The 26,078-nt window shown below is 41.0% G+C and overlaps 1 protein-coding gene across 2 annotated transcripts in view; it reads left to right on the top strand.

The window, feature by feature from the left end:
* The window catches only part of MERTK (MER proto-oncogene, tyrosine kinase), a 171,426-nt gene that overhangs the window by 11,409 nt on the left and 133,939 nt on the right, over window positions 1-26,078 (top strand). For both annotated transcript variants that reach the window (XM_082251929.1, XM_082251928.1), the window contains exons 2-3: window positions 19,635-19,938; window positions 25,451-25,551. In XM_082251929.1, the coding sequence (XP_082108055.1) occupies window positions 19,635-19,938; window positions 25,451-25,551 (405 nt within the window). The remainder of the gene's footprint in view (window positions 1-19,634; window positions 19,939-25,450; window positions 25,552-26,078) is intronic.

Below are 26,078 nucleotides of genomic sequence, written 5' to 3'. Positions count from 1 at the left end.
CTAGATAGATTGATACACAAGCATATTTGCTTTCCTGTAAAAATGATTTGCCTAGTCAAACTGATTGCTAAAGTTGTTGGATAGTTGGAAAACTTAGTTAAAGCCCCTCTCTGGGATAATAAAAACGTTTGAGTTAGAGGGGATGGGAGGTTTAAGGGTTATTTTTTAATTACTTTTTTTTTTTTTAAATCCTTTATAATAATCTAAATAATAAAGACGTGACCTTTTTGGAGTTCCAAGCATGATAAAGAGCGGGCCCAAACAGTATGGGGAATCGGTGCGGTCAGGTGGAGTGGCAGTTACAGAAGGAAGCCCTGTGTGGCTGTCTGTAGCAGGTAAAAGACAGTTTCTCCTCCTCCTGCCAGCTTTTAACTGCTGCCGGGAGATACACAAACACAGGGAATCCTTCCTGTAATTTCTTCACTGACACTGATCCCCCTCCCTCTTCTGCCTGCTTCTGATTCCCTCCCATTCTTGTGCGTCCCCCTTTTACTGTGACCCCCCACAGCACTGCAGGCTTCCTTGTCCTGTAAAAAAAATAACAATGTATAAAAAAAAAAAAGAATAATTAAACATTTTAACCACTTTCCTACTGGCGCATTGTAAAATGACGCTGGCAGGGATGCTTCCTCCCCCCAAGGGGCGTGCATCGCGGCGATCGAGGATGCGGTGTGTCCCTCAGGACACAGCCCATCCCCAATCGGTGTAAAGAGCCAATAAAAAATGTCTCTTTACCATGTGACCGGCTGTGTCCAATCACAGTCGGCCACATGCATTGCCCTCGTGCGCTCCCCCAGGGGCGCGCAGAGCGGCGATCGGGGATGGAGATTGTCACTCTGACACAGTCCATCCCCGATCAGGGTAAAGAGCCAATGAAATTGGCTCTTTACCACAAGACCGGCTATGACAATCACAGCCGGTCACAGAATGTCAACAAAACCACGGTAACTAGCTGTTACCGTGTTCTCCTCCTCACACACCGATCCTGTGTTAGGAGGAGATTGCGGTAACAGCTAGTTACCGGCTACAGTCCACACTAAAACACACTGATTGCCCCCCCCCCCCAATAAGGAGGACCTGTCACTAGCCCATCAAAGTACCTGTCACCAGCCCATCACAGTACCTGTCACCAGCCCATCAGAGTACCCGAGTACCATCCACCAGCCCATCAGGTACTCTGAAGACAGGTACTCAGGTACTCTGATGGGCTGGTGACAGGTACTCGGGTACTCTGATGACAGGTCCGCCTGTACTCTGTCTTTAGAGTACCCGAGTACCCGAGTACCCTTCTCCAGCCCATCAAAGTACCAGAGTACCTGTCTCCAGCCCACCAGAGTACCCGAATACCTCTCTGCAGTCCATCATAGTACCCGAGTACCTATCTGCAGACCATCAGAGTGCCCGAGTACCTATCTGCTGACCATTTGAGTACCTGTCTCCAGCCCAGAGTACCCAAGTACCTGTCTTCAGCCCAGAGTGCCTGAGTACCTGTCTTCAGCCCAGAGTGGCTGAGTACCTGTCTTCAGCCCAGAGTGGCCGAGTACCTATCTGCAGCCCACCAGATTACCCGAGTACCTGTCTCTAGCCCATCAGAGTACCCGAGTACCTGTTATCAGAGTACCCGAGTACCTGTCACCAGCCCATCAGAGTACCCGAGTACCTGTCTGCAGCCCAATAGAGTAACCGAGTACCTGTCTCCTGCCCATCAAAGTACCGAGTACCTTTCTCCAGCCCATCAGAGTACCCGAGTACCTCTCTGTAGCCCATCATAGTACCTGAGTTCCTTTCTGTAGCCCATCAGAGTACTCAAGTACCTGTCTCCAGCCCAGTGCACCTGTCATCAGCCCAGAGTACTCGAGTACCTGTCTTCAGCCCAGAGTGCCCGAGTACCTATCTGCAGCCCATCAGATTACCTGAGTACCTGTCTCTAGCCCATCAGAGTATCCAAGTACCTCTCTGAAGCCCATCAGAGTAACCGAGTACCTTCTGAAGTCGATCAGTGTATCTAAAGTACCTGTCTGCAGCCCATCAGAGTACCAGAGTACCTATCTGCAGCTCATCAGAGTACCTGAGTGCCTATCTGCAGCCCATGCCTCCTAGATTATGTGTTGGGGTGTTTGCTTTCCAAAATTGGGTAATTTTGTAGGCATTCCCATGGTCCTGGTGCTCCAGGGCCTTCAAATGTGTGATAGGTTGTAATGAAATTAGATGTGTAATTTATGCTCCTAGAACGCCTGACGGTGCTACTTGGATGTTGGGCCTCTGTATGTGGCCAGGCTGTGTAAAAATCTCACACATGGGGTATTGCCATACTCAGGAGGAGTAGCAGAATGTATTTTGGGGTGTCATTTTTGCTATGTACATGCTATGTGTTAGAAATATCTTATAAATTGACAACTTTGTGTAAAAAAAAATACGCTTTCGTTTTCTTTCCACCTTTTTCTAAAATCATATGAAAAAAAATGACATGTTCAAAAGACTCATAATGCCTCGCAGAATAAACATTGGGGTGTTTGCTTTTCAAAATGGGGTCATTTTCTGGGTGATTCGATTGTCCTGGTGCTTCAGGGTCTTCAAAGTTGTGATAGGTCGTAAGAAAATTATATGTGTAATTTATGCTCCTAAACACCTGACGGTGCTCCTTGCGTGTTGGGCCTCTGTATGTGGCCAGGCTGTGTAAAAGTCTTACTCATGGGGTATCGCCATACTCAGGAGGAGTAGCAGAATGTATTTTGGAGTGCAATTTTTGCTATGTACATGCTATGTGTTAGAAATATCTTATAAATTGACAACTTTGTGTAAAAAAAAAATATGTTTTCATTTTCTTTCCACATTCTCCAAAAGCTTGGACAAAAATTACATGTTTAAAAGACTTATTATGCCTCATAGAATATACGTTGGGATGTTTTCTTCCCAAAATGGGGCCATTTTGTGGGTAATTCCACATTTCCACGTTTTAGCAGAATGTATTTTAGGGTGTAATTGCAAGTATGCTGTGTGTGAGAAATAACTTGTTATTATGACAATTTTGTGTAAAAAAATAAATAAATAAATAATTTCTTAATTTTCCCAAGAATTGTAGGAAAAAATTAGAACTTCAGAAAACTCACCATGCCTCTTACTAAATACCCTGGAATTTCTGCTTTCCAAAAAGGGTAATTTGGGGGGTATTTTTACTATCCTAACATTTCAGGGCCTCAAGAAATGAGATAGGCTTTTCGGTACATCAGGTGTGATTAGGTGTGATTAGTTTTCAATGATTGGCACCATAGCTTGTAGACTTTCACAAAGACTAAATAATATCCACTAATTTGGGTTATTTTTACCAAAAAAAACGTAGCAGTATAAATTTTGGCCCAAATTTATGAAAGAAAATTACTTATTTGCAAAATGTTATAATAGAAACTAAAAAAAATGTGTTTTTTTTTTCAAAATTTCCGCTCTTTTTTCACTTCTATCGCAAAAAATAAAAAACCCAGTGGTGAATAAATTCTACCAAAAGAAAGCTCTATTTGTGAAAAAATGTATAAAAAATTTGAGTACAGCGTTGCATGACTGAGTAATTATTATTCAAAGTGTGAGAGCGCTGAAAGATGAAAATTGGTCTGGGCAGGAAGGGGGTGTAACTGCCCTGTATGGAAGTGGTTAATAAATCGTAAACATTTTTAACATTTAAAAAAAAAATATATATATATATATATTTTTTTAAATGTAAAAAACAATTAAAAAGGGCTAATTCACACAGGTTCTCTGCTATGTTTGTGTCCGCTAATAATGATTTTAGTGTATTTTAAGTTTTACATGTAGCACCCTCCTAGATGCTAGGATAAAAGCACTGTTATGACCCAACTGCTTATCAGGGAAGCCTGATCTGTTAGTTAGGCCTGTTACATGTGTCCGGTTATGAGTCATTTGGTCTGAGGGAGTGTCCCCACTGTATCCAATAGGGGAACATGTTGGACAGTGGAGGAAACCTAGCCAGTGGCAAACGGGCATTTGTGGCAGTCCCAGTGGAAGGGCACAACCGCAGTGCATTCTGGGATTGGCCATAAAAGCCGAGGGCACATGTGACAGGGCATCTTTGGCGGGAAGCAGAGTCCCAGGAGGAGGGTGACGGCTGTCTCTCCTCCTGCAGCCTGAGGAAAGTGGTCACAGGCCTGGTGAACCAGGTGTGGAGCTGAGCCTTGAGGGTCCTGGAAAGCTGACGGTGGAGCTGTAGGCAGAGTCAACTGGGAAAAACAGCGTCCGTGAGTACTGGGGGGCTTGCCATGGGGTCTGCCCAGGAAGGGGGACCACTCCAGTGAGGTCAGAGGGCAGAAGGGCAGCTTAAAAAGTTAGCAAGAGTAAAGGGGGTGCCAAGTAGAACCCTGAAGAGTACGAGAAAAGGAGTGCCAAGTGGGGCACTGAAGAGTAATTCACTACATAGTTCGCCTGTCAAATACTTCACTTCAATGGCAAGGTAAAGCAGCGGCCTTGCCGTACTCAATTTAGATAGAAGTCCTCCAGTTGTGCACAGTTCATCAAGTTGGAGTATCCCACTCATCCCTTCTTCCATCCCAAGTTCTAATAAAATACAAAAAAACAAATCCCCTGGACTGTTTACTGACTGAGCCAAACACTTAAAGTACTAAGAATCGATAAGTTGTTGCTATGGGTAACCCAGGGGGATCCATTTCAAGAAGCTCCCAAGGGAGTAGTGCTAAATACACATTGTCTTGATATATTCGGGGGGGGGGGGCCTGCCAGGTAGGCTGTACAGGGCCCCGTGATTTCGCACACCGCTACTGAAGGCACTGTGTGGTGCTTGGACAAGCAGTTCCATAGCATCGGAGTGTCAGTCGGCTCACAGCGGTGACATCATCCTCCGGCTACAGCGTTCGGCTCCATCGCCTTCAGTCTCCCCTCCGGCAGATATCATAAGTCTCCAAGACTCCCGCGGCAGCCGGGAGATTGCACGCCACTTGCGGGTGTCCGTGAGCCGCCGGCCAAAGGCATGAGACTCCCGCAAGTCGTGGGTGACTGCCACACCATCACTATGCCACGCCACGCCACTGCTGGAATCCAAAAAAAAATGATTTTGCCATCCTCCCTACCCTGGCGCTCTAGGCAGCTGCCTAACCTGCCTATTGCTGCCGCCGGCCCTGTTTCTAACAGCAGCCCTAGGTTCCTGTATAGCAAGCAGTTGATTCTATTGTCAAACCTCACACTTCCAGTCCCAAGAAAAACAGGATACTGAGTAGCCTATCACCAGGCCCGATTCCTGTCACTGTGGGCTTGCTTATTCTTAAGCCCGGTGCACACGATCAGAATATCGTACAAAAAATATCGCTTTCGAAGCAATCGTATGATAATCTAATTGTGAGTACACAGCTTTCGTCTGAAATTTTCCGAAGGGATGAACATAAAAATGTTTCTCGTACGATACCAGATTTACAATTATATATACACTTCAACACACGACATCAGTTCCGAATTTTTATTCTGTCATATGAGAATTTTCATACTTTAGTAACCTATTCGTTTTTGCTATGGAGACTAGAATGCTAAAAAAACAAAACGGACGATCATTCCTCCGATAATCTCATTGTGTGTGCTAGGCTTTAGGCCTCTTGCACACAGGGGTAAGAAACGCCACTTTTTTTTTTTACAGATTTGAAATGAGATGGAGTGTTGTCTATACAAAAGTCAACTTTCTGATGAAGAGATTTGAATCTCCCCCAACAAGCCTACAATCGCAGTCCACTCAACAATCATACAAAAAGCATCACCCAACTCCAGTTCATCTGTGGTTGTCAACTAATAGACTGTAACGTCTATGGACAAACATAAGATCTAGATAGTATTTTGGTGTATTCCAATTTTTTATTTTAACCACTTAGTGACCGCCCGCAGCAGATATACTGCGGCAGGCTGGCTCAGTTCACGGGGGCGTCCCCATTAGGCAGCGGGGAAGCTGATCCACGGAGCCGGCGACTGTGATTGCCACCGGGCACCCACAATCACTCCCCGCGGAGAGAGAACGGCGGTCTGCTGTTGTAAACACAGCAGACCGTTGTTCTCTCTGGAATGAATACAGAGCGCCTGCAATACTCCTATTTAGGATCACAGGTCTCTGTGTTGATTCCACAAGCCCATTCCCCTCACAGTTAGAAAACACCCTCTAGGCTCACAATTACCCTTTGTTCGCCCCTGGGTTAACCCCTCCCCTGCCAGTGTCATTATTACAGTAACAGTGCATATTTATAGCACTGATTACTGTGGTAATGTCACTGGTACCGCCAAAAGTGTCAAAAATGTCAGTTAGGGGTCCATTCTGTCCGCCGCAATGTCACAGTCCCGCTAACAATCCCTGATCGATGCCATTACTAGTAAAAAATAAATAAATAAATAAAAATGACATAAATCTTTCCCCTAGTTTGTAGACGTGATAACTTTTGCGCAAACCAATCAATATACACTTATTGGGATTTTTTTTTTTACCAAAAATATGTAGCAGAATACAAATTGGCCTAAAATGATGAACATTTTTTTATTGGGAATGTTTTATAGCAGAAAGTAAAAAATATTGTTATTTTTTCAGAATTGTCACTCTTTTTTTGTTTACAGCGCAAAAAATAAAAATTGCAGAGGTGATCAAATACCACCAAAAGGAAGCTCTATTTGTAGGGGAAAAAGGACATTAATTTTATTTGGATACAGCGTCGCACGACCGCTCAATTGTCAGTTAACCACTTTACCACCGAAGGATTTTGCTGTCTTACGTCCAGGCCACTTTTTGCGATTCGGCACTGTGCAATTTTAACTGACAATTGCGCGGTCATGCAATGCCATACCCAAATGAAATTGACGTCCTTTTTTTCCCACAAACTGAGCTTTCTTTTGGTGGTATTTGATCATCTGTGCGATTTTTACTTTTTGCGCTATAAACAAAAAAAGAGCGAAAATTTTGAAAAAATAACAATATTTTTCACATTTTTTATATGAAATTCCCCCCAAAAAAATGTAAAAAATCTAAATTTTTTTATCATTTTTGGCCAATTTGTTTTACATACATGTTACATTGTTGCTACATATTTTTGGTAAAAAAAATCGCAATAAGCATATTTTGATTGGTTTGAGCAAAAGTTATTGCGTTTACTAACTAAGGGAAAGATTTCTGTCATTTTTGGTATTATTTTTTTAACGAGTAATGGCGGCGATCTGCGATTTTTTTTTGCGGGACTGCGACATTGCGGCGGACAGATCGGACCCTTGACTGACATTTTTGACACTTTTGGGGGTACAAGTGACATTACTACAGTAATCAGTGCTATAAATATGCACTGTTACTGTAAAAATTACACTGGCAGGGAAGGGGTTAATTTAGATGGAGAGGGAGGGCTTAATGTATGCCTGGTGCTTACTGACATGTGTGGGGGGAGGTGACTGGGTGACACAGGGACAGATCGCAGGTTCAGCTATGCTGAACTCTGCAATCTGTCACTTTCTGTCACTTAGGAGCGGGCGGATCTCCACACTCGATTCCCCGACGATCAGGGAAGAGCGGCGGGGATCACCGCCGCTCCTCCCCTGGCCCGACTCCCGCTGTGGCTGAAAACAGCGGGAGCGAGCCACAAGGGGAGGAGTCCAGCGACGTAGGTCTACGTCGCTGGACGATAACGAGCCACATTGCCGCAGTAGCAGCAAGCAGCAATGTGAGCGGGGGTAAAGCGGTAAAGTAACGCAGTGGCGTATTGCAAAAAATGGCCTGGTCATTCCAGTCCAGAAATGGTTAAAGTATCATTATTCGCAAATAATATTCTATGTTGCCATAATTAGCGGAGGTGGAAAACCCCTTAGATCATAATAGCAGCTTCTTTCAATTCATGTTCCTGTTCACATTAAATCCATTTTCACTTATCTTTTGAGTTTTTAACACATGGGATAAATATATTAAACATAATTTAGGCATATAAGATTACAGGTGCACAGTTATTTACCCGAAGACCAGCTTGTATATAAGGTGTACTATGACATATTTAAATTATGTACAGTACATTTTTGGAGGGTCAGTTCATTCAGAATTAACGTCCATTTCAACGGGTTGATTTACCAGCTTCCTATTTCTAATGGAAACTCAGGTAGTGAGCTCTTTCTGTAAGTTCCCTCGCTTCACCTAACTGAGGGCACTCATTCTCAATATTTCTTTTTATATTCGGGAGTTTACAGGACAACTGAAACAAGAAGAAACTATAAAAATGTAATCAGTATTTATCTACACCCAGGATAGTAGCGGCTGGACTGGCTCTTTTTTTTAAAAAAAGAATATAAAATACTTATAAAGAATTAGGGCTTTTTTTTATCAGAGAATAGGTGCAGGAACTCCCACTTTTGGAGTTACCCCTTGTCTCCGCCCCCTACCTACCTTCGAGCCCCGTACTGTCCCTTTTAGAGAATACAGAATCAAGTATCATTTGTGGTACTAAGTAATTTGTATGGGATTTGTTATTGATAACAAGAAAAGCAGTAAAACAACAACAAAGGACACCCCCATCAACAGTAGATCCCACCAGCAACAATGGACCAAACACAACAAAATACACCCAGCAACAATAGACCCTCAGCAGCAACAACAGATCTCCCCACAGACAGCATCAATAGACCCCCCAGCAGCCATTTACAATAGACGGTTTCCTCAACAGTAGATCCCTCTCAGCAACAACTGACTCCCCCAGCACATAAGACCAACTCCAGCAACAATAGACCCCAGCTGTAAAAATAGATCCCTTTCCGGAGACAAAAGGTCCCCCAGCAGCAACAGTAGACTTCGCCAGCAACAATAAACCCTGCACAAAAACATATCACCTCCAGCAACAATAAATCCCCACCAGCCAGCATCAAAAGACACCTGTAGAAAAGCCCAGCACCCCTTGCCATTACATACATTCAGTGCTGGAGGTGCCGGAACTGCGTTCCCTCGCGTTCCCGCTGAAAAAAAGCCCTGTACTTATTAGATCTGACCCCTTCATCCTAACCAAGAGCTGCTTTAAAGTTGCAGCAACTTCAGAGTAGTTAACCTCCCTGGCGGTATGATTATGTCAGGAATTACATACCAAAAGCGGTACAATTGTTTTCATGGAAATTTGGCGTTATGTATTATAGGCCTACAATTCTTAGTAATTACTGACTTAAACCTGACCAAAACAAGAGTCTAGTGATAAATTTGAAACACAAACGCATGAATTATAATCGAATCAATAATATAATTTTATTATTTAATATATAATATATATAATAAAATTATATTATTGATTAGATTATAATTCATGCATTATATATTATATATATATATATATATATATATATAATATATAATGCATGAATTATAATCTAATCAATAATATAATTTTATTATATATATTATATATTAAATAATAAAATTATATTATTGATTCAATTATAATTCATGCGTTATATATTACACATATATATATATATATATATATATATATATATATATATGCATATATATATATATATACATATATATATATGCATATATATATGCATATATATATATAATATAAAATGTGTTATGTGTTTTGTGCAATGTTTTTTTTTGTTTTTCTTTTGAATTTCCCTCCCTAGTTCCGCTCCCATGCAGCATTGCTGCTGCAGGGAACGGAACTAGGAAGTGATCAGACCGACGGTGGACGGAGGAGCGGCGGGACTCTCTGCTGGCGATCTCAGCAATGAGAGATCATCGCTGGATCGCCAGGATAAGGTAAGAGAACACCGCTGCGCTCTCTGCCTATCCACCCCGAGCGTGACTCGGGGTTACCGCTCCTGATATGAAAAACCAACCCCGAGTCACGCTCGGGATTACCGCCTAGGAGGTTAACGCACTACGTTGGTCTGACTTTCATGCAACTTGAGGGTCATAGACTTCAATGTTAACCCTCAGAAGTTGCATGAAAGTCATACCTGAATGTTATACAATGCAACTTGTGTACAACTGTTGTCCATTTCCTACTGGTCAAAGCCAAATTTGTATCCACGTTGCACCCATCCAAAGTTGAGTCAAAGTTGCACCAAAGTTGCGCCCTGAAGTCGGCGCAACTTTGGAGTCAATCAAGTGTGAATGGAGCCTTAATGAAATCCCTGTGGCCCTCTGTTTGCATTGATCAGTACTGTTTATTTTAAGAATAATTTGCAAATAGCAGTCCAGGCAATTTTTTGCAGGAACCTGACCTAAAGTCTTCTCACATTTAGGATGTGGATTTTTAATGGTCAAGATTAAATTTTTTCTATTAGAGAGACCCCAAATAACTGTACAGTTGAACTAGTCAAATACTACAAAAATTGATGACTTAACAGATTCCGCTCTGTCCTCCAGATTTGGGAGACAGTCCGGAAGCTTAATCTATTACCATACTGATTGGACAGAGCAGTTATTGCTAATTTTGTTTTTCTATAATAGGCAGACTGGTTGCTCTTTGACTTCAATTCCTAACTTAGCGCAGTCCAAGCTAATATTTTATTATGAGGAATGGTTGTTATTACAACATGATATAAATGTAAGTATACATTGTACTTCTGGAAAGGGTGGGTTACATTAGGTCATGGAACTAGGCAGGAAGTATAAGTGCACTTTATATAAAAAAGGACATTTGTGCTTTTAAGTGGTTGTAAACAATCATCTTGTAAAAAAACCCGTTCAGTTTGAAATAGAAATGAAAGGCAAAATATTTTTGTATAGATGTAAAAAAAAAAACATTTTAAATACCTTTTTTCCTTTTTTATAAATGATCATATTCCCTCTGTTCTCAGCTGCAAAAGAGCTGGAGGGGAGGAGAAGCAGCAGCACACTGAGAACAAGTCTGATCATTGGAGGAGATCAGGCTGAGTTCCTAGCATAGCCAAAGAACTGACCACGATGTGCTCTGCTACTTAGTGTGGTCAGTTTTTTATAGGAAAGCAAGGGGACTAGCAGAGCACACAGATGGGTCATACACTCTGCTTTCTCCTCCTGTCTGCAAGTCTTTTGTCAGGATGTATGCAGCACACCTGATTTATTTCAACTGCTGCCCCTCCTGCAATCAGTCTGAACTGTGCTGTGCAAAGAATGACAGGAGGACAATATCAAGACTGATTCAGCTACTTATGTTAGTGGTATAAAAAAATAATTTGCCTGTTCGTTCAGATCGTTTCATGCTCAGGAAGTCCAGACTAAATCCAGACATCTGAAACCTATAACAAATTAAGTAGTTTCGGGCATAAAAACTTTTTTCAAGGTACTAGTAGATATGCAGTCAGTGGCTAATGTTATGCCACTTATTGTTTCCCATGTTTATTCTCTATGGGACACCTCCCATATTACAGACATTTTGATTAGATGAACTGTATATCTGTGTTCTGGTCTATTTCTTGAAAAACTTCAAAAATACCGATTTCAAAAAGTTCAGTATCTTGGTGACACCTGACACTAATAACCACCCTTTTTTTTAGTCTATTAAGTCATGCATTAACCACTTCTGGACTGGAAGATTTTCCCCCCTAATGACCAGGCCATTTTTTGCAATTCGACACTGCATTAATTTAACGGACAATTGTGCATTTGTGCAATGCTGTACCAAAATAAATTGATGTCCTATTTTTCCCACAAATAGAGCTTTCTTTTGGTGGTATTTGATCACCGGTGTGATTTTTATTTTTGCGCTATAAACAAAAAAAGAGCTACAATTCTGGGGAAAAATATATATATATATTTCTCACTTTCTGCTATATAACATTTAGCAAAAAAAAAAAAAACTAAAAATCTAATTTTTTCATCATTTTCGGCCAATTTGTATTCTACATATTTTTGGTAAAAAAAAATCCCAATAAGTGTATTTTGATTGGTTTGCGCAAAAGTTATTGCGTTTACAAACTAGGGGAAAGATTTATGTCATATTTTTTTTTTTTACTAGTAATTGTGGCTGACAGATCGGACCCCTGACATTTTTGACACTTTTTTGGGGGGACCGGTGACATTACTACAGTAATCAGTGCTAAAAATATATAATTACTGTAATAATCATACTGGCAAGGAAGTGGTTAACTCAGAGGCGATCAAAGGGTTAAATGTGAGCCTAAGGGGTGTTTTCTAACTGTGAGGGGGTTGGGCTTGTGAAATCAACACAGAGACCTGTGATCCTAAATAGGAGAAACACAAGGAGCTCTGTGTTGATAGCTGAGAGAACAGCGACCTGCTGTGTTTACAACTGAAGTTCTCTCTTCACGGGGAGACCGCCGTTCTCTCTTCACGGGGAGCGATCACGGGTGCCCGGCAGAAATCGCGGTCGCTGGCCCTGTGGATCGGCTTCCTCGTTGGTGAGTGAGAGTGCGCCCTGCCAGGATTGCTCCAGTTCCCGCAAATCGGAGGTACAGCGATTTGCGGGATTCTGCCGACCTGCCGCCGTATATAGGTGGTGGCTGGTCAACAAGTGGTTAAAACGTAACTAAAGTTACAAGTAAGTAAGAATACGTAACTCCTATACATCATCTATGGCTGACTCCATGCTGGGGAAAAAATGGCAGCGATGGCAACAGTGCAACAAGGGGGAGCGCTAAATTTGCATAGTTGGAGGCGAACACATGGAGAGATGAGATGGTCATAATGTAAATACAGTAAAGGGAAAAAAGTTTTTGATCTCCTGCTGATTTTGTATGTTTGCCCACTGACAAAGAAATGATCAGTCTATAATTTTAATAATAGGTTTATTTTAACAGTGAGAGACAAAACAACAACAAAAATATCCAGAAAAACACATTTCAAAAAAGTTATGAATTGATTTGCATTTTAATGAGTGAAATAAATATTTGACCCCTTTGCAAAACATGACTCAGTACTTGGTGGCAAAACTCTTGTTGGCAATCACAGAGGTCTGACGTTTCTTGTAGTTGGCCACCAGGTTTGCACACATCTCCGTAGGGATTTTGTCCCACTCCTCTTTGCAGATCCTCTCAAAGTCATAAAGGTTTTGAGGCTGGTAACTCGAACCTTCAGCCTCTCCACATATTTTCTGAAGGAATAGGGTCTGGAAACGGGCTAGACCACCCCAGGACCTTAATGTGCTTGTTCTTGAGCCACTCCTTTGTTGCCTTGGCCGTGTGTTTTGGGTCATTGTCATGCTGGACAATCTATCCACTACCCATTTCCAATGCCCTGGCTGAGGGAAGGAGGTTCTCACCCAAGATTTGATGGTACATGGCCCCGTCCATCGTTCCTTTGATGCTGTGAAGTTGTCCTGTCCCCTTAGCAGAAAAACATCCCCAAAGCATAATATTCCACCTCCATGTTTGACAGTGGGGATAGTGTTCTTGGGGTCATAGGCAGTATTCTTCCTCCTCCAAACACTGAGAGTTGAGTTAATGGTAAAGAGCTCGATTTTGGTCTCATCTGACTACAACACTTTCACCCAGTTCTTCTCTGAGTCATTAGGATGTTCATTAGCAAACTTCAGACAGGCCTGTACATGTGCTTTCTTAAGCAGGGGGGCCTTGGGGGCACTGCAGGATTTTAGTCCTTCACGACATAGTGTGTTCCTAATTGTTTTCTTGGTGACTATGGTCCCAGCTGCCTTGAGATCATTGACAAGATTCTCCTGTGTAGTTCTAGGCTGATTCCTCACCGTTCTAATAATCATTGAAACTCCACAAGGTAAGATCTTGCATGGAGCCCCAGACCGAGGGAGATTGACAATTATTTTGTATTTCTACCATTGGCGAATAATCGCACCAGCTGTTGTCACCCTTTCACCAAGCTGCCTGGAGCTGGTCTTGTAGCCCTTTCAAGCCTTGTGTAGGTCTACAATCTTGTCCCTGACATTCTTGGACAGCTCTTTGGTCTTGGCTATGGTGGAGAGATTGGAATCTGATTGATTCATTGCTTCTGTGGACAGGTGTCTTTTATACAAGTAACAAGCTGAGATTAGGAGACCAAGGGAGTGCTGCTAATATCAGCTGGTTTCCTGTATAAAAGACCCCTGGGAGCCAGAAATCTTGCTCATTGATAAGGGATCAAATACTTATTTCACTCATTAAAATGCAAAGCAATTATAACTTTTTTGAAATGCGTTTTTCTGGATTTTTTGTTGCTATTCTGTCTCTCACTGTTAAAATAAACCTACCATTAAAATGATAGACTGATCATTTCTTCGTCAGTTGGCAAGCGTACAGAATTAACAGGGGATCAAATGCTTTTTTCCCTCACTGTACTTGCATTGGCAAGAGCTCTGGCAGGTCCAATTAAAATGTTGATAAACTTTTACCAACAAAGTTGTAATGGCAATCATGCTATCATATAATAGCAAGCATGACACCTGTGGTGAAGCCTATCTATGTACAAAATTAAAATTCTTGTTGCTCATTATGTGATTCCATATGTACAGTACAATGGGCAAACAAAGCCCACTTATGTTTGGGAGGTAGTGTGTCTTTTTGGCCTTTACAATAAGTTTACATTTATATTGTATATTGTGTATTTCTGCAGCATGACTCAAAGAGGAGAATTAGCTGTACCAAAATACCCTATATTACCAAAAGTATTGGGGCGCCTGCCTTTACATGCACACGAACTACAAATGTGCTTCTGGACGAATGGTCAAACATTCCCATAGACACACTCCTAAACCTTGTGGACAGCCTTCCCAGAAGAGTTGAAGCTGTTATATCTGCAAAGGGTGGGCCAACTCAATATTGAACCCTACGGACTAAAACTGGGATGCCATTAAAGTTCATGTATGTGTAAAGGCAGGCGTCCCAATACTTTTGACAATATTGTGTAGTTTTACACTGTTTCAGTTTTCTGCATATGCTGTTTGAATACTGAAAGTGTAATACAAATGCTATTCTCCTATGTCATTACTCAGAAGAATGAATTGTGAGCGCCTGTATTTTTAAGGAAGCATACAAACAGAACTTTGCTCCAAAATAAGTTGCGTTTTCCTTTTGACATGACCTGTGCCTGATAGGGTTCCTTAAGTGACTGGAAAACAGGAACTCAGCTTTAATATTAATAGGTTGATATAAAATATGGGTAAAGCTTAACTGACCACTTAGCCTGGATTTAGCAACACCGTTCAGCCAAATTATTGTACAACTTAATGTAAAATGAATAAATGATCTATAATAAAATACTGATTAGATATGATTTTACTGCCTTGAAACGCCACGGGAAAGTATTATAAAGGAAGGGGTAGTCTGCTTCTAATGCAATTTTTGCACCTCAAGCAGTAGCCTGTGTAACCTTTCAACAATTCCAGACTTGTTTTTCTTGGGTTTGAGTAGTATGGCTTGTATGCTTTTGACTGTTGACAAAGGCAACCCTCTGCCCCACAGAAGGGGTTGAGTGGGCAAGCAAATATACCTTGTAAAGTATTACGTAATAGGTTGTAAATATAAATAATATGCACCTACTGCCAAATGAGGTTTGGTCTCATCCACCAAACAGTTGACCTCTTTCTAATTTTAGTTATATATATTAACTAACAACAATGGATAATAAATGTTCTATTGTGCGTTAGATTGTTGGAAAGACGTGAGCGGTACATAATAAAACATTTCACCTGGGAAAACTGCCAACTGCAGAAAGACCGTTCCTATTTTGTTTGGCTTTCCACCAAAACTCTTTAGCATAAAGTGTTTTCAGTTTTGGATAAGGTGGGGAGGTGTAAGAACCTCCGGAGGCTTTTATTGCTGTCTGTGGCCCAGCTAGGGATACTGTCTCTATTTGTCCTGACAATCCATTGTCACTGGGACTAAAAGTTAGGGGAAATCTAGAATTTTAGTGTCATCAGTACAGTAACAGAGGGGAAATATTCCAGTTAGGACAGTTGTTCTGATGTTTCTTAAGTGATTTTCCTTCACTGTGGAGAGATTTCTCCCTAGTGCTTAGGTTTTTACTGCAGACTATAGTCAAGGTTTTGTATCCTCAACCTCAGCAACATGTCTAGGACCTTCTCAATATGTTTGGAGGCACAGCTCCAATAAATTAAGATGTACTTTCCCAGAGCCACCTATCTATACATTGCTATACCCAAATGGAGCTTACCACATTGGTTGGATACATAAAACTGATGTTACAGTTCATGGGTGGGCATCTGATTATGATAAAACTAAGTTACAGCAGCACAAGGACCTACTTGATGATAACAGTATATTTGCTTAATGTTGTACTTGTTACTAAGGGCACTTGTGCAGGTTTGTTTATTACAGACACTGAAGGTTATTTATTGCCAACAATGATAGTGTTCAATATGATTGCCTCTTATAGCTCATTTTGAATATGATTATGCTTGCATGGAACCATATGTAAACAACTTGATATTTAAGGTTTGATGATGTCTTATACTTGTGATGGTGACATCGACTTTGTGATGAGATGACTACTAAAGTGATGAACACTCCGTGATTGGGATGTAATGTCATGTGGATGTAGACACCTCCATGTATTGATCTTTAGGCTGGCTACCACATTTATGAATTAACATTTAGACTAAAGCCCCGTACACACGCACAGATTGTTGGCCATAAATTGTTGGCCAACGTCCGATCTGCCAATTGTAGGCTAGTTAGTATGATGCTTCCGACAACCAACTGCGAATTTTCGGCCGAAAAAAATCTGGCGTGCATGCTATAAAATTTTTGTTGGCCAACAAAGAACGGCTGATTGTTCGTCAGTCAGTACAGATTTCGGCAGACAAAAATCAGATGAGCAAGACTGGGCATTCTCAGAGAAGAAAAAACACACTGAAAGTCAACCAGAACATGACATCACTTCTGAAGTTGGTTTTTGTTGGCCAACAAAAGTCCAGTGCAAGTCTAGAGCACATTTCAACCAACAAACAACACTGGACAAAAGTTGGCCGATCAGTTGGCCAACAATCTGTGCGTGTGTATGGGGCTTTAGACTGCAGCCTATCAGCACGTCTAGGCTAAATTGCTTATCTATATAATTCTCAAAGTTGTGGCTGTGTTTGGGACTCCAATATACATGTCTCTTAATTTATAGGTTTAGTACAGTCCTATCCAGGGGTGCACCCTAATAAAGGATTATAATAGTACATAGTCCAGTAAAACCTTAGAAAATAAGGTATTCACATGGCTCATTCCATTACATATCTTAAAAATAAGAGGATTATTTCTCATTTCAAGATGGTGGGCAGAGCCATGCAAATCATTTCTCTTCATACCATCAGCCAGATGCGCATTCAGCACCATTGATGTATAGTGCAAATATAGCCTACTTTTATAGAGCCATTTATTTCAAACTGCATGTAGGTGTTTGTGGGTTTTTGGCCACCATCAGTGCAGCGTATGGAAACCATGGCTTCTATGGACTAGGACTTGAGACCCACCAAAACAGTATAGCCATACAGATCATGGTGAGAAGGAGTTAAAGAAATAAAAAGCCCCTAATCAAATCAATGCGTAGCATAGTAAAGCCTGCTTAGAAGAGAAGGAATTTACATCTTCTGTTCTAAGAAGGCTTTTTTATTCCTTTAATCTCTTCTCACTATACCCTGTATGATTATACTGTCTCTGTACTTAGTACAGAGGTGTTTGGAGTTCTGGGGTTGTCTGATTATTTTTAAGTGATTTTATTATATGTTTAAAAAAAAGTGGATTTTATTGAGCACCTTTTCCTTTGCTAATCTTTCTTTTTTTTCACACTACGGTGTGGATCAGTATGTTCAGTTGTAGTCACATATGTGATTTTTCCTTCTTTATAGTACCTCTTAGCCCAATTGGTTCTACTGTGTGTTTCATTTTTTATGACCGTGGTAGGAAAGGATGTGAAATTTTATCAAGAATTGTTTTATAATGTTAATAATTACATGAAGGTTTCTATATATTGCTCCAAAGGACTATTGCTTGATAATATGTTTTAAGACCTAGATTAGAAGAACAAACTCGCAAAGATGTCACCAGTCATTGCGTATAGACTTTCCAAGTGCATTATAGTGGCTATATATAGTATAGGCATATTTACTATCGATATTGGCCAGCAGCGAGAAATCTCTGGATTGCATATACTAAAATGTGTACTATTTGGAAAACCACCACATTTAGTTTTCCCTAGATGATTCCTCCTCAACTTTTTTTTATTGCTGCATGTGTCCCCTGTTGCAAATTTTCCCTCACTTTCTGCCTGATGAAACCATCAACAATGAGAAAGAATCTGTAATAGAAAGACAGATAAAAGTCAAAACAATGAAAAGGGTTTATTATCCTTCCCCATCCCTCAGAAAATGGCTGTAATTACATTTGGTGTATAATTATATCTCCTGGCACAATATTAACTCCATCTCAACTGTGTTACTGTCTGTGTCAAATCAATAGTATTACCTATGCTGCCTTGGACCTAAAGCCTGTATGAGCAAAGGAAAGCCTAAGCTCTGCTACTGGGGCTCCTGGGCTTCCATAAAGTTAATTTTCTTTTCTTAATGTGATGCCATGATAAATAGCCATTTCAAAACATCTCATGAGGGTCAAGCATTCCTATAGTTAGATGCTGCTCATACATATGCATATGCAGGGCTTTTTTTTCTCAGAAAAAAGGTGCAGGAACTCGACCACAACCCTCCCCCAAAACCTCCTCCCCAAGCTGGTCAAAATTTCACTAACAAGAAGAGGGTCTTAAAGGCGCATCAAGTACCAGGAGTGCATTATGTATAGAGTGCAGAGTTCACTAGGGTTACACACAGAGTGCAGAGTTCAGGGGAGTGCTACGTGCAGAGTTCAGGAGTGTATTACATATACAGTGCAGGGTTCCGGGGTGTGCTACGTGCAGAGTTCAGGAGTGTACTACATATACAGTGCAGGGTTCAGGGGTGTGCTGCGTGCAGAGTTCAGGAGTGTACTACATATACAGTGCAGGGTTCAGGGGTGTGCTACGTGCAGAGTTAAGGAGTGTACTACATATACAGTGCAGAGTTCAGGGGTGTGCTACGTGCTGAGTTCAGGAGTGTACTACATATACAGTGCAGAGTTCAGGGGTGTGCTGCGTGCAGAGTTCAGGAGTGTACTACATATACAGTGCAGAGTTCAGGGGTTTTCTACGTGCAGAGTTAAGGAGCGTACTACATATACAGTGCAGAGTTCAGGGGTGTGCTGCACACAGAGTGCAGAGTTCAGCTTTCTTCCACAGCTGCTTAGCTTGGCATCCCCCATCCACGTCTCACTTTTACCCCTCTTCTTCTCTAGTACCTCCCCTCACACTGTAGATGGCTTTTCCTCTCTCACTTGCAGGGAGATTATCCAGTGGGGCTGTCAGCATTCACACTGCACCCCAGGCACCGGCATCTCCTTTTTCCCCATACTGCACTTGGAGAACACAGGAAGCCAGACCTCTGTGTTTACAAGTGATAGTGATGAGCAGGGAGCAGAGGGCCTGAGCCAAAGGTGGTGGAACTGAGTTTCACCAAGTTCCAGAAAAAAAGCCCTGTGCATATGTATCTGTAAACATAATTGGTCAAGTTATCCCAGATTTATTATTGTCATATGTAGATTATTGTTTACCCTATTCTCCACCCCCCAAAAAATGATACATATCGTTTTTAAGCATGATTATTTATTAGGACTAACAGACAAATTGCATTTACTTTCTGCAGATACTCAAATTCTGGGAGAAATTCAGGGCCTGCAAACACCAAGCTCTTTATCATCAGAATTCAAAGAAAAGGAAGGGACAAGTTCAGATCCAAGAATTAGATTTAACCCCACAGTTCCAAATATTATTCTCTCAGAACACAAAGATGTCAAGATCAACTGCACCATTGTTGTTCCAAATCTGAAAAGCGGGGAGCAAATAACGTGGTGGAAAGATGGGAATTCAATTCACCAATCTGATCGAATCTCTGTGCAGTCTTTGGAAATCCAAGATACAGCGGTGACTTCTATGGTATCTTCATACAGGTGAGTGTTAGGCACTTGTATTTATCAGTTGAAAATGAGGATGTAATGAGTGAAGTGTTGGGTTATTTTCAAGTAGAAATGTAACTTAAAATTTGGTATGGGCAGAGAAACTAGATGGGACCATGTTTGATGGATACAGAGGATTTATCGTAGTGCTTGATTGGGGCAAGTAGTATTGAGACTTCTGACGAGGTTTATTTAACCACTTCTGGACCGGAAGGTTTTACCCCCTAATGACCGGGCCTTTTTTTGCGATACAGCACTGCGTTACTTTAACTGACAATCAGAGGTGGGGGACTTGAGTCACATGACTTGACTTAAGTCAGACTTAAGTCACCAGTTTGAGGACTTGAGACTTGCTTGACTAAAATTAATAAAAGACTCGACTTGACTTTGACTTGGTATTCATGACTTCAGACTTGACTTTGACTTGAGACATATGACTCGAAATGACTTTACTTTTTTAAGTTATTAAAAATTTGCATTTTCTCAAGATGTGTTAAAGCAAAATGAATGTGCCTGTTATGTTTCTGACACCACAGTCACTTAAAACACCTCAGTGTGTTCTGATTTTTAGGACACTGGCTGTTTAACCACTTTAAGACTGGAGGATTTTCCTGCTTAATGACCAGGCCACTTTTTTCAACTTGGCACTGTATGACTTTAACTGACAATTACACGGTCATGCAATGCTGTACCCAAACAAAATTGACGTCCTTTTTTTTCCCACAACTAGAGCTTTCTTTTGGTGGTATTTGATCACCTCTGCACTTTTTATTTTTTGCGATATTAATAAAAAAAGAGCAAAAATTTGCGAAAAATTGACATTTTCTACTTTGACAGTTAAAAAATATCCAATAATAATAATAATCCAAAAGTGTATATTGATTAGTTTACACAAAAGTTATTGCGTCAAATGATGCAATACTTTTATGGAAGTTTTATTTATTTATTTATTTTTACTAGTAATGGTGGTGATCAGCGATTTTTAGTGGGGCAGCGACATTGCAGTTAACAAATCGGACATCTAACTGAAACTTTTGACACTTTTTGGGGACCAGTGACACTAATACAGTGATCAGTGCTAAAACAAAAATGCACTGTCACTGCACTAATTACACTGGCAGGGAAGGGGTTAACACCAGGGGTGATCAAAGGGTTAAATGTGTTTCTAGGGGGTACTTACTAAATGTGGGGGGAGGGGGTTGCACTGATTGGGGGAAGATAGAGATCCAGGTTCCTGCTTAGAAGGAACACAAGATCTCTATCCTGTCCCCCTGCAGAATGGCGATCTGCCTTGTTTACATAGGCCGACTGCGGTTTTGCCTCTCCCGGGGATTAACTTTGAGGAAGGACTTAGAGTAAAATAAAGCCTCAAGCTAATTTCCTTGTTCTGTAGAACCCTCTGGTACATTTATTCACTGTATTTACTATTTATGATTCCCTTTTGCATCCCCTGCAAAATATTCACTGACTTGCTAAGTCATCCAGTCACCATGTGACAGCACTCAGGCCTGGCAATTGGCAGCTAAGTACCATCCACTGCATTCTGAGAGGGTTGGGGTGACCATTACATGTGCCTCACACCCAGAAAAGGGAGAGGGTACCTCCTATACTATACTATACTATACAGTGGGAGGAGCAGCACTGTTCTTTAGTTTGGTTTACAGTGGCGGCTGGCGCTCAAAATTTTTGGGGGGCGCAAACAGAAAAATTTAATTGGCATTGCTTTGCGGCAAAAAACGCTGTAAAAAATTGCGTTACTTTGAGGTCACAAAAGTGTGAAAGGGGCCTTCAGTAATTAAGGTATAGCATACCCCCTTTCAATGCACAGAGACCAGCGTGCCCCCTTTCAATGCACAGAGACCAGCGTGCCCCCTTTCAATGCACAGAGACCAGCGTGCCCCCTTTCAAAGCAGAGATGCCAGCATGCCCCCTTTCAAAGCAGAGATGCCAGCATGCCCCCTTTCAATGCAGAGATGTCAGCATGCCCCCTTTCAATGCAGAGATGCCAGCATGCCCCCTTTCAATGCAGAGATGCCAGCATGCCCCCTTTCAGCGCAGAGATGCCATCATGCCCCCTTTCAATGCAGAGATGTCATCATGCCCCCTTTCAGTGCAGAGATGCCAGCATGCCCCCTTTCAATGCAGAGATGCCATCATGCCCCCTTTCAACGCAGAGATGCCAGCATGTCCCCTTTCAATGCAGAGATACCATCATGCCCCTTTCAATGCAGATATGCCATCATGCCCCCTTTTAATGCAGAGATGCCATCATGCCCCCTTTCAATACAGAGATGCCAGCATGCCCCCTTTCAATGCAGAGATGCCATCATGCCTCCTTTCAATGCAGAGATGCCATCATGCCCCCTTTCAATGCAGAGATGCCAGCATGCCCCCTCTCAATGCAGAGTGACCAGCATAAGCGTGTCCCCCCCCCCCCCGCACGAGACCAGTGCACTTACCTCACATCTGTTTCTGTCTCCTGCCTCGCCCTGCTCTTCTTACCGACATGGATGATGACAGCGGCCAGCCTCTGGGTGAGATCTTGGTGTCCAGCTGCGGCTCGCGGCTTCTTCAGTTCCCTGGCGTGGCAGCTTCTCTTGGGGTTTGCCTTTCGGCCAATCAGTTAGCGCGTGTCGGAAGAGCTTCCTGATTGGTCAGGAGGAGGATCCGTGTGACAATAGCGAATTTTCATTCGCTATTGTCACACAATGGGTGGGGTCGGGGCGCACTGCTCTGTGCCCCGGATCACCCTTTACAGCACCTGATTAGAGCCTCTGGCTCTAATCGGGTGATGGAAAAAAAAAGCCCCATTGAGCTCCATGCGTCCGGCGCCCCTGCATGTAGATTAGGGGGCCGGACGCATGGATGGGGGGGCGGCGCCCCTGCGCCCCCAACACACCGGCCGCCACTGTTGGGTTATTTTTTATAGGTTTTATAGGTTTAATTTAAGATACCAGGACATATACCTGCTGTAATAACAGTTCATTGCTGTACATTCACATGGTTGTACACCTACATTTGCAAAAGTGCCCATATATACTAAACTCTGGAACAGGTATGTAGACAAAAACACATCTTCAATAGAAAAGGGACATGTTAGAAATTTTGGTTGCGTTTTTTTTCATCTATGCCATTCTGGTCATGTGACAACAACTCCCTCCATTTTTTGTATGGACATCAAAGGACAGGAAGTGAGGGAAAATCTCCCCAATAGAGTGAGGGCTGGTCCACACCAGATGCAGTCCAGTGTATTTTTTTTCTGTATCGAAAATGCATGGACAGTGCTTACACATGGATTCCAATGGCCCTAGTTTACACCAGTACAGTGCATTCCAGTGCAGTCAACAAAGGTAGAACATGCCAGAGGTGGGGGACTTGAGTTACATGACTTGACTTGAGTAAGACTTAAGTCACCAGTTTGAGGACTTGAGACTTGCTTGACTAAAATTAATGAAAGACTCGACTTGACTTTGACTTGGTATTCATGACTTGAGACATATGACTCGAAATGACTTAACTTTTCTAAGTTATTCAATATTTGCATTTTCTCAAGATGTGTTAAAGCAAAATGAATGTGCCTGTTATGTTTCTGACACCACAGTCACTTAAAACACCTCAGTGTGTTCTGATTTTTAGGACACTGGCTGTTTAACAAAGGAAATACTTAACATGTTTTTAGAGACTGTGGTGTTGAAACATGACCGGACGAAGGATTTTGAGCTGTTTGGGCATTCAAAGTGTTTCTTTAATATGCCAAGAAAAAAGCACTAAGCAGTTTTGTTAATGTTGAAAATAAAACAAAACTTTTCCTGACCACTGACTTTTAACTGATTTAAAGGTGAAAATTGGGGTAGATCAGTATTTTGACTTGATTTGTGACTTGACCAAAATAAATGTCTTGACTTGACTTGCTTGACTTCTAGCAGGGACTCGACTTGACTTGCTTGCTTTTCGCCACAGTACCTTGGGACTTGCTTGAGACTTGAAGGTTAAGACTTGAGACTTGCTTGTGACTTGCACATGTGTGACTTACTCCCATGTCTGGAACATGCTGCATTTTTTCTGTATGTAACGCATCTGGAATGCAGCAAAACACATAAAAAAGAACCAGAATGCACCTTTCCTCAATTGAGATGAAGGGAAAAAAGAGTGGGAAATAAAAGTACTGGAACACAACAAAAACACTTCAAAAACGCACCGGAACGCATCAAAAAACATGAAAAATATGCATGCCAAACGCATCTGGAACACAGAAATTGTGGTGTGAACTGGCCCTTACAGGCAGAAATAAAACTGTGACAGAAATTATAACTCTTAAAATGTTTGCTTCTGATAGCTGTAATTGGTGGTGGAGAACAACAAAAAGGAGAATGGGTGGGATTTTAATGGTGCTGAGCCCCCCCCCCCCCCCCCAAAAAAAAAATATATAAAAAAATCATATATTTTAAATCAAAATGTTTTATTACAATTCATATTAAAATTTGTTGGGGAAACTGACCCCTAAAACACATAGACAAGGTAGTTGGTGGTTGAAGTTACATGTATAAATGTATAATTCACAAACATTCAATTCTTGTTTAATGTTACACAATGATCTGGAGCTATACATTTTATATTTTAGAATGCCTAAATGAATATAAATGTTTAAGAACTGCACTGAATTGATTACCTAAAAGAATAAACTTCATTTAAAATAAATGTAAATACATAAGGCTTCTTAATTAGCTTGCAGACTTGTATAAAGTACTCGAAAGTTTTACTTGAGTAAAAGTACAAGTGCTCGATCAAAAAGTGACTTGAGTAGAAGTGGAAGTGCTCGCAGAAAAAGTTACTTAAGTAGAAGTACTAAAGTATTCAACATTTTTTTTACTTAAGTATTGCAAGTAGTTTTTTAAAAAAATTTGCTACTTAAGTACTAAAAGTAAAAAGTACCAGTAGTTTTGAAAAAAAAATTCTACTCAAGTGCTGAAAGTAGAAGTACAAGTACTGTGTTATGTAGTTATTAAAGAAAGAAGTCAAACGTTTGAACATCATATTGTTTTTTATTATTTCAAATGATTAACCTGTGTTTGTTAGTAGTTTCTTGATGCACTTTAAGCGCTGTAGCACCATTTATTTGTTTGTTTCATATTTTCTTTTTATTGGAAAGATTTGGTATAGCAGCTTTTATTATACACAGCCTTTATTTTCGTATGCGCTGATTTACAAATGACACTATACACATTTTTTTGAGCTTTATGCAACCTGCCATCTACTGTTCTGGCAGTGGTAATTTTTTTAAAAGTAACGAGTAACTATGCAGCACAAAAAAAAAATACTTGAGTAGAAGTATCGAAATCATAGAAAAAATGTAGTGAAGTAAAAGTAGAAGTAGGAGAAAAAAATTCTACTCTAGGAAAGTACAGATACCGCATTTCGGTACTTAAGTACAGTACTTAAGTAGTTCTACTTCGTTACTATACATCTCTGTTAGCTTGTAATACATTTTATATATTCTTACTTGAAGCATTACAGGTGTGCTGCGTTCTGATAATGGTACATATAACTGCAAATTAAGAATTGACGATGAAGAAATAATTTCAGACCCTATCTACATTCAAGTGGAAGGTAAGGCCATATGTCTCTGAATCTCCACGTTTTCATGTAAAAAATTATTTATGGCAGTCTTGTAATGATTCAGTAAAAATGTGATGGGAACCAGCCAGTAAGATCGAGTTCAGGCCATACCTGCAACATGAGAGGCTCTGATAAAATATTAATGAACAGTAGACCTAAAAGAGATATTTCAATTCAATTTAGAGATGGGGCGAATGATCAGTTGGCTGCATACAGTGGTAAGACCTTCCTGAATGATTTTGTAAACTGTCTACATCTAAGCCTTGTAATCTCACTTCACATGCTCATGTTCTCACTTCTGATGTTTCATTAGTTACTTAGTTAGTCAGGTTGAAAAAAGACACAAGTTCATCTGGCTCAACCAATAAAAAATAAATAAATAAAAACAGTAATGAAAACCCAACCATACAATCCCATATACACAATCCTATACCCGCAGTTGATCCAGAGGAAGGCGAAAAAAAAACCCAGCAAAGCATGATCCAATTTGCTACAGCAGGGGAAAAAATTTTCTTCCT

The sequence above is a fragment of the Pelophylax lessonae genome (genome assembly GCF_965119305.1).
Source record: "Pelophylax lessonae genome assembly, chromosome: 3".
In the NCBI taxonomy this organism is placed as follows: domain Eukaryota; kingdom Metazoa; phylum Chordata; class Amphibia; order Anura; family Ranidae; genus Pelophylax; species Pelophylax lessonae.
This window is presented reverse-complemented; position numbering and strand designations above follow the sequence as displayed.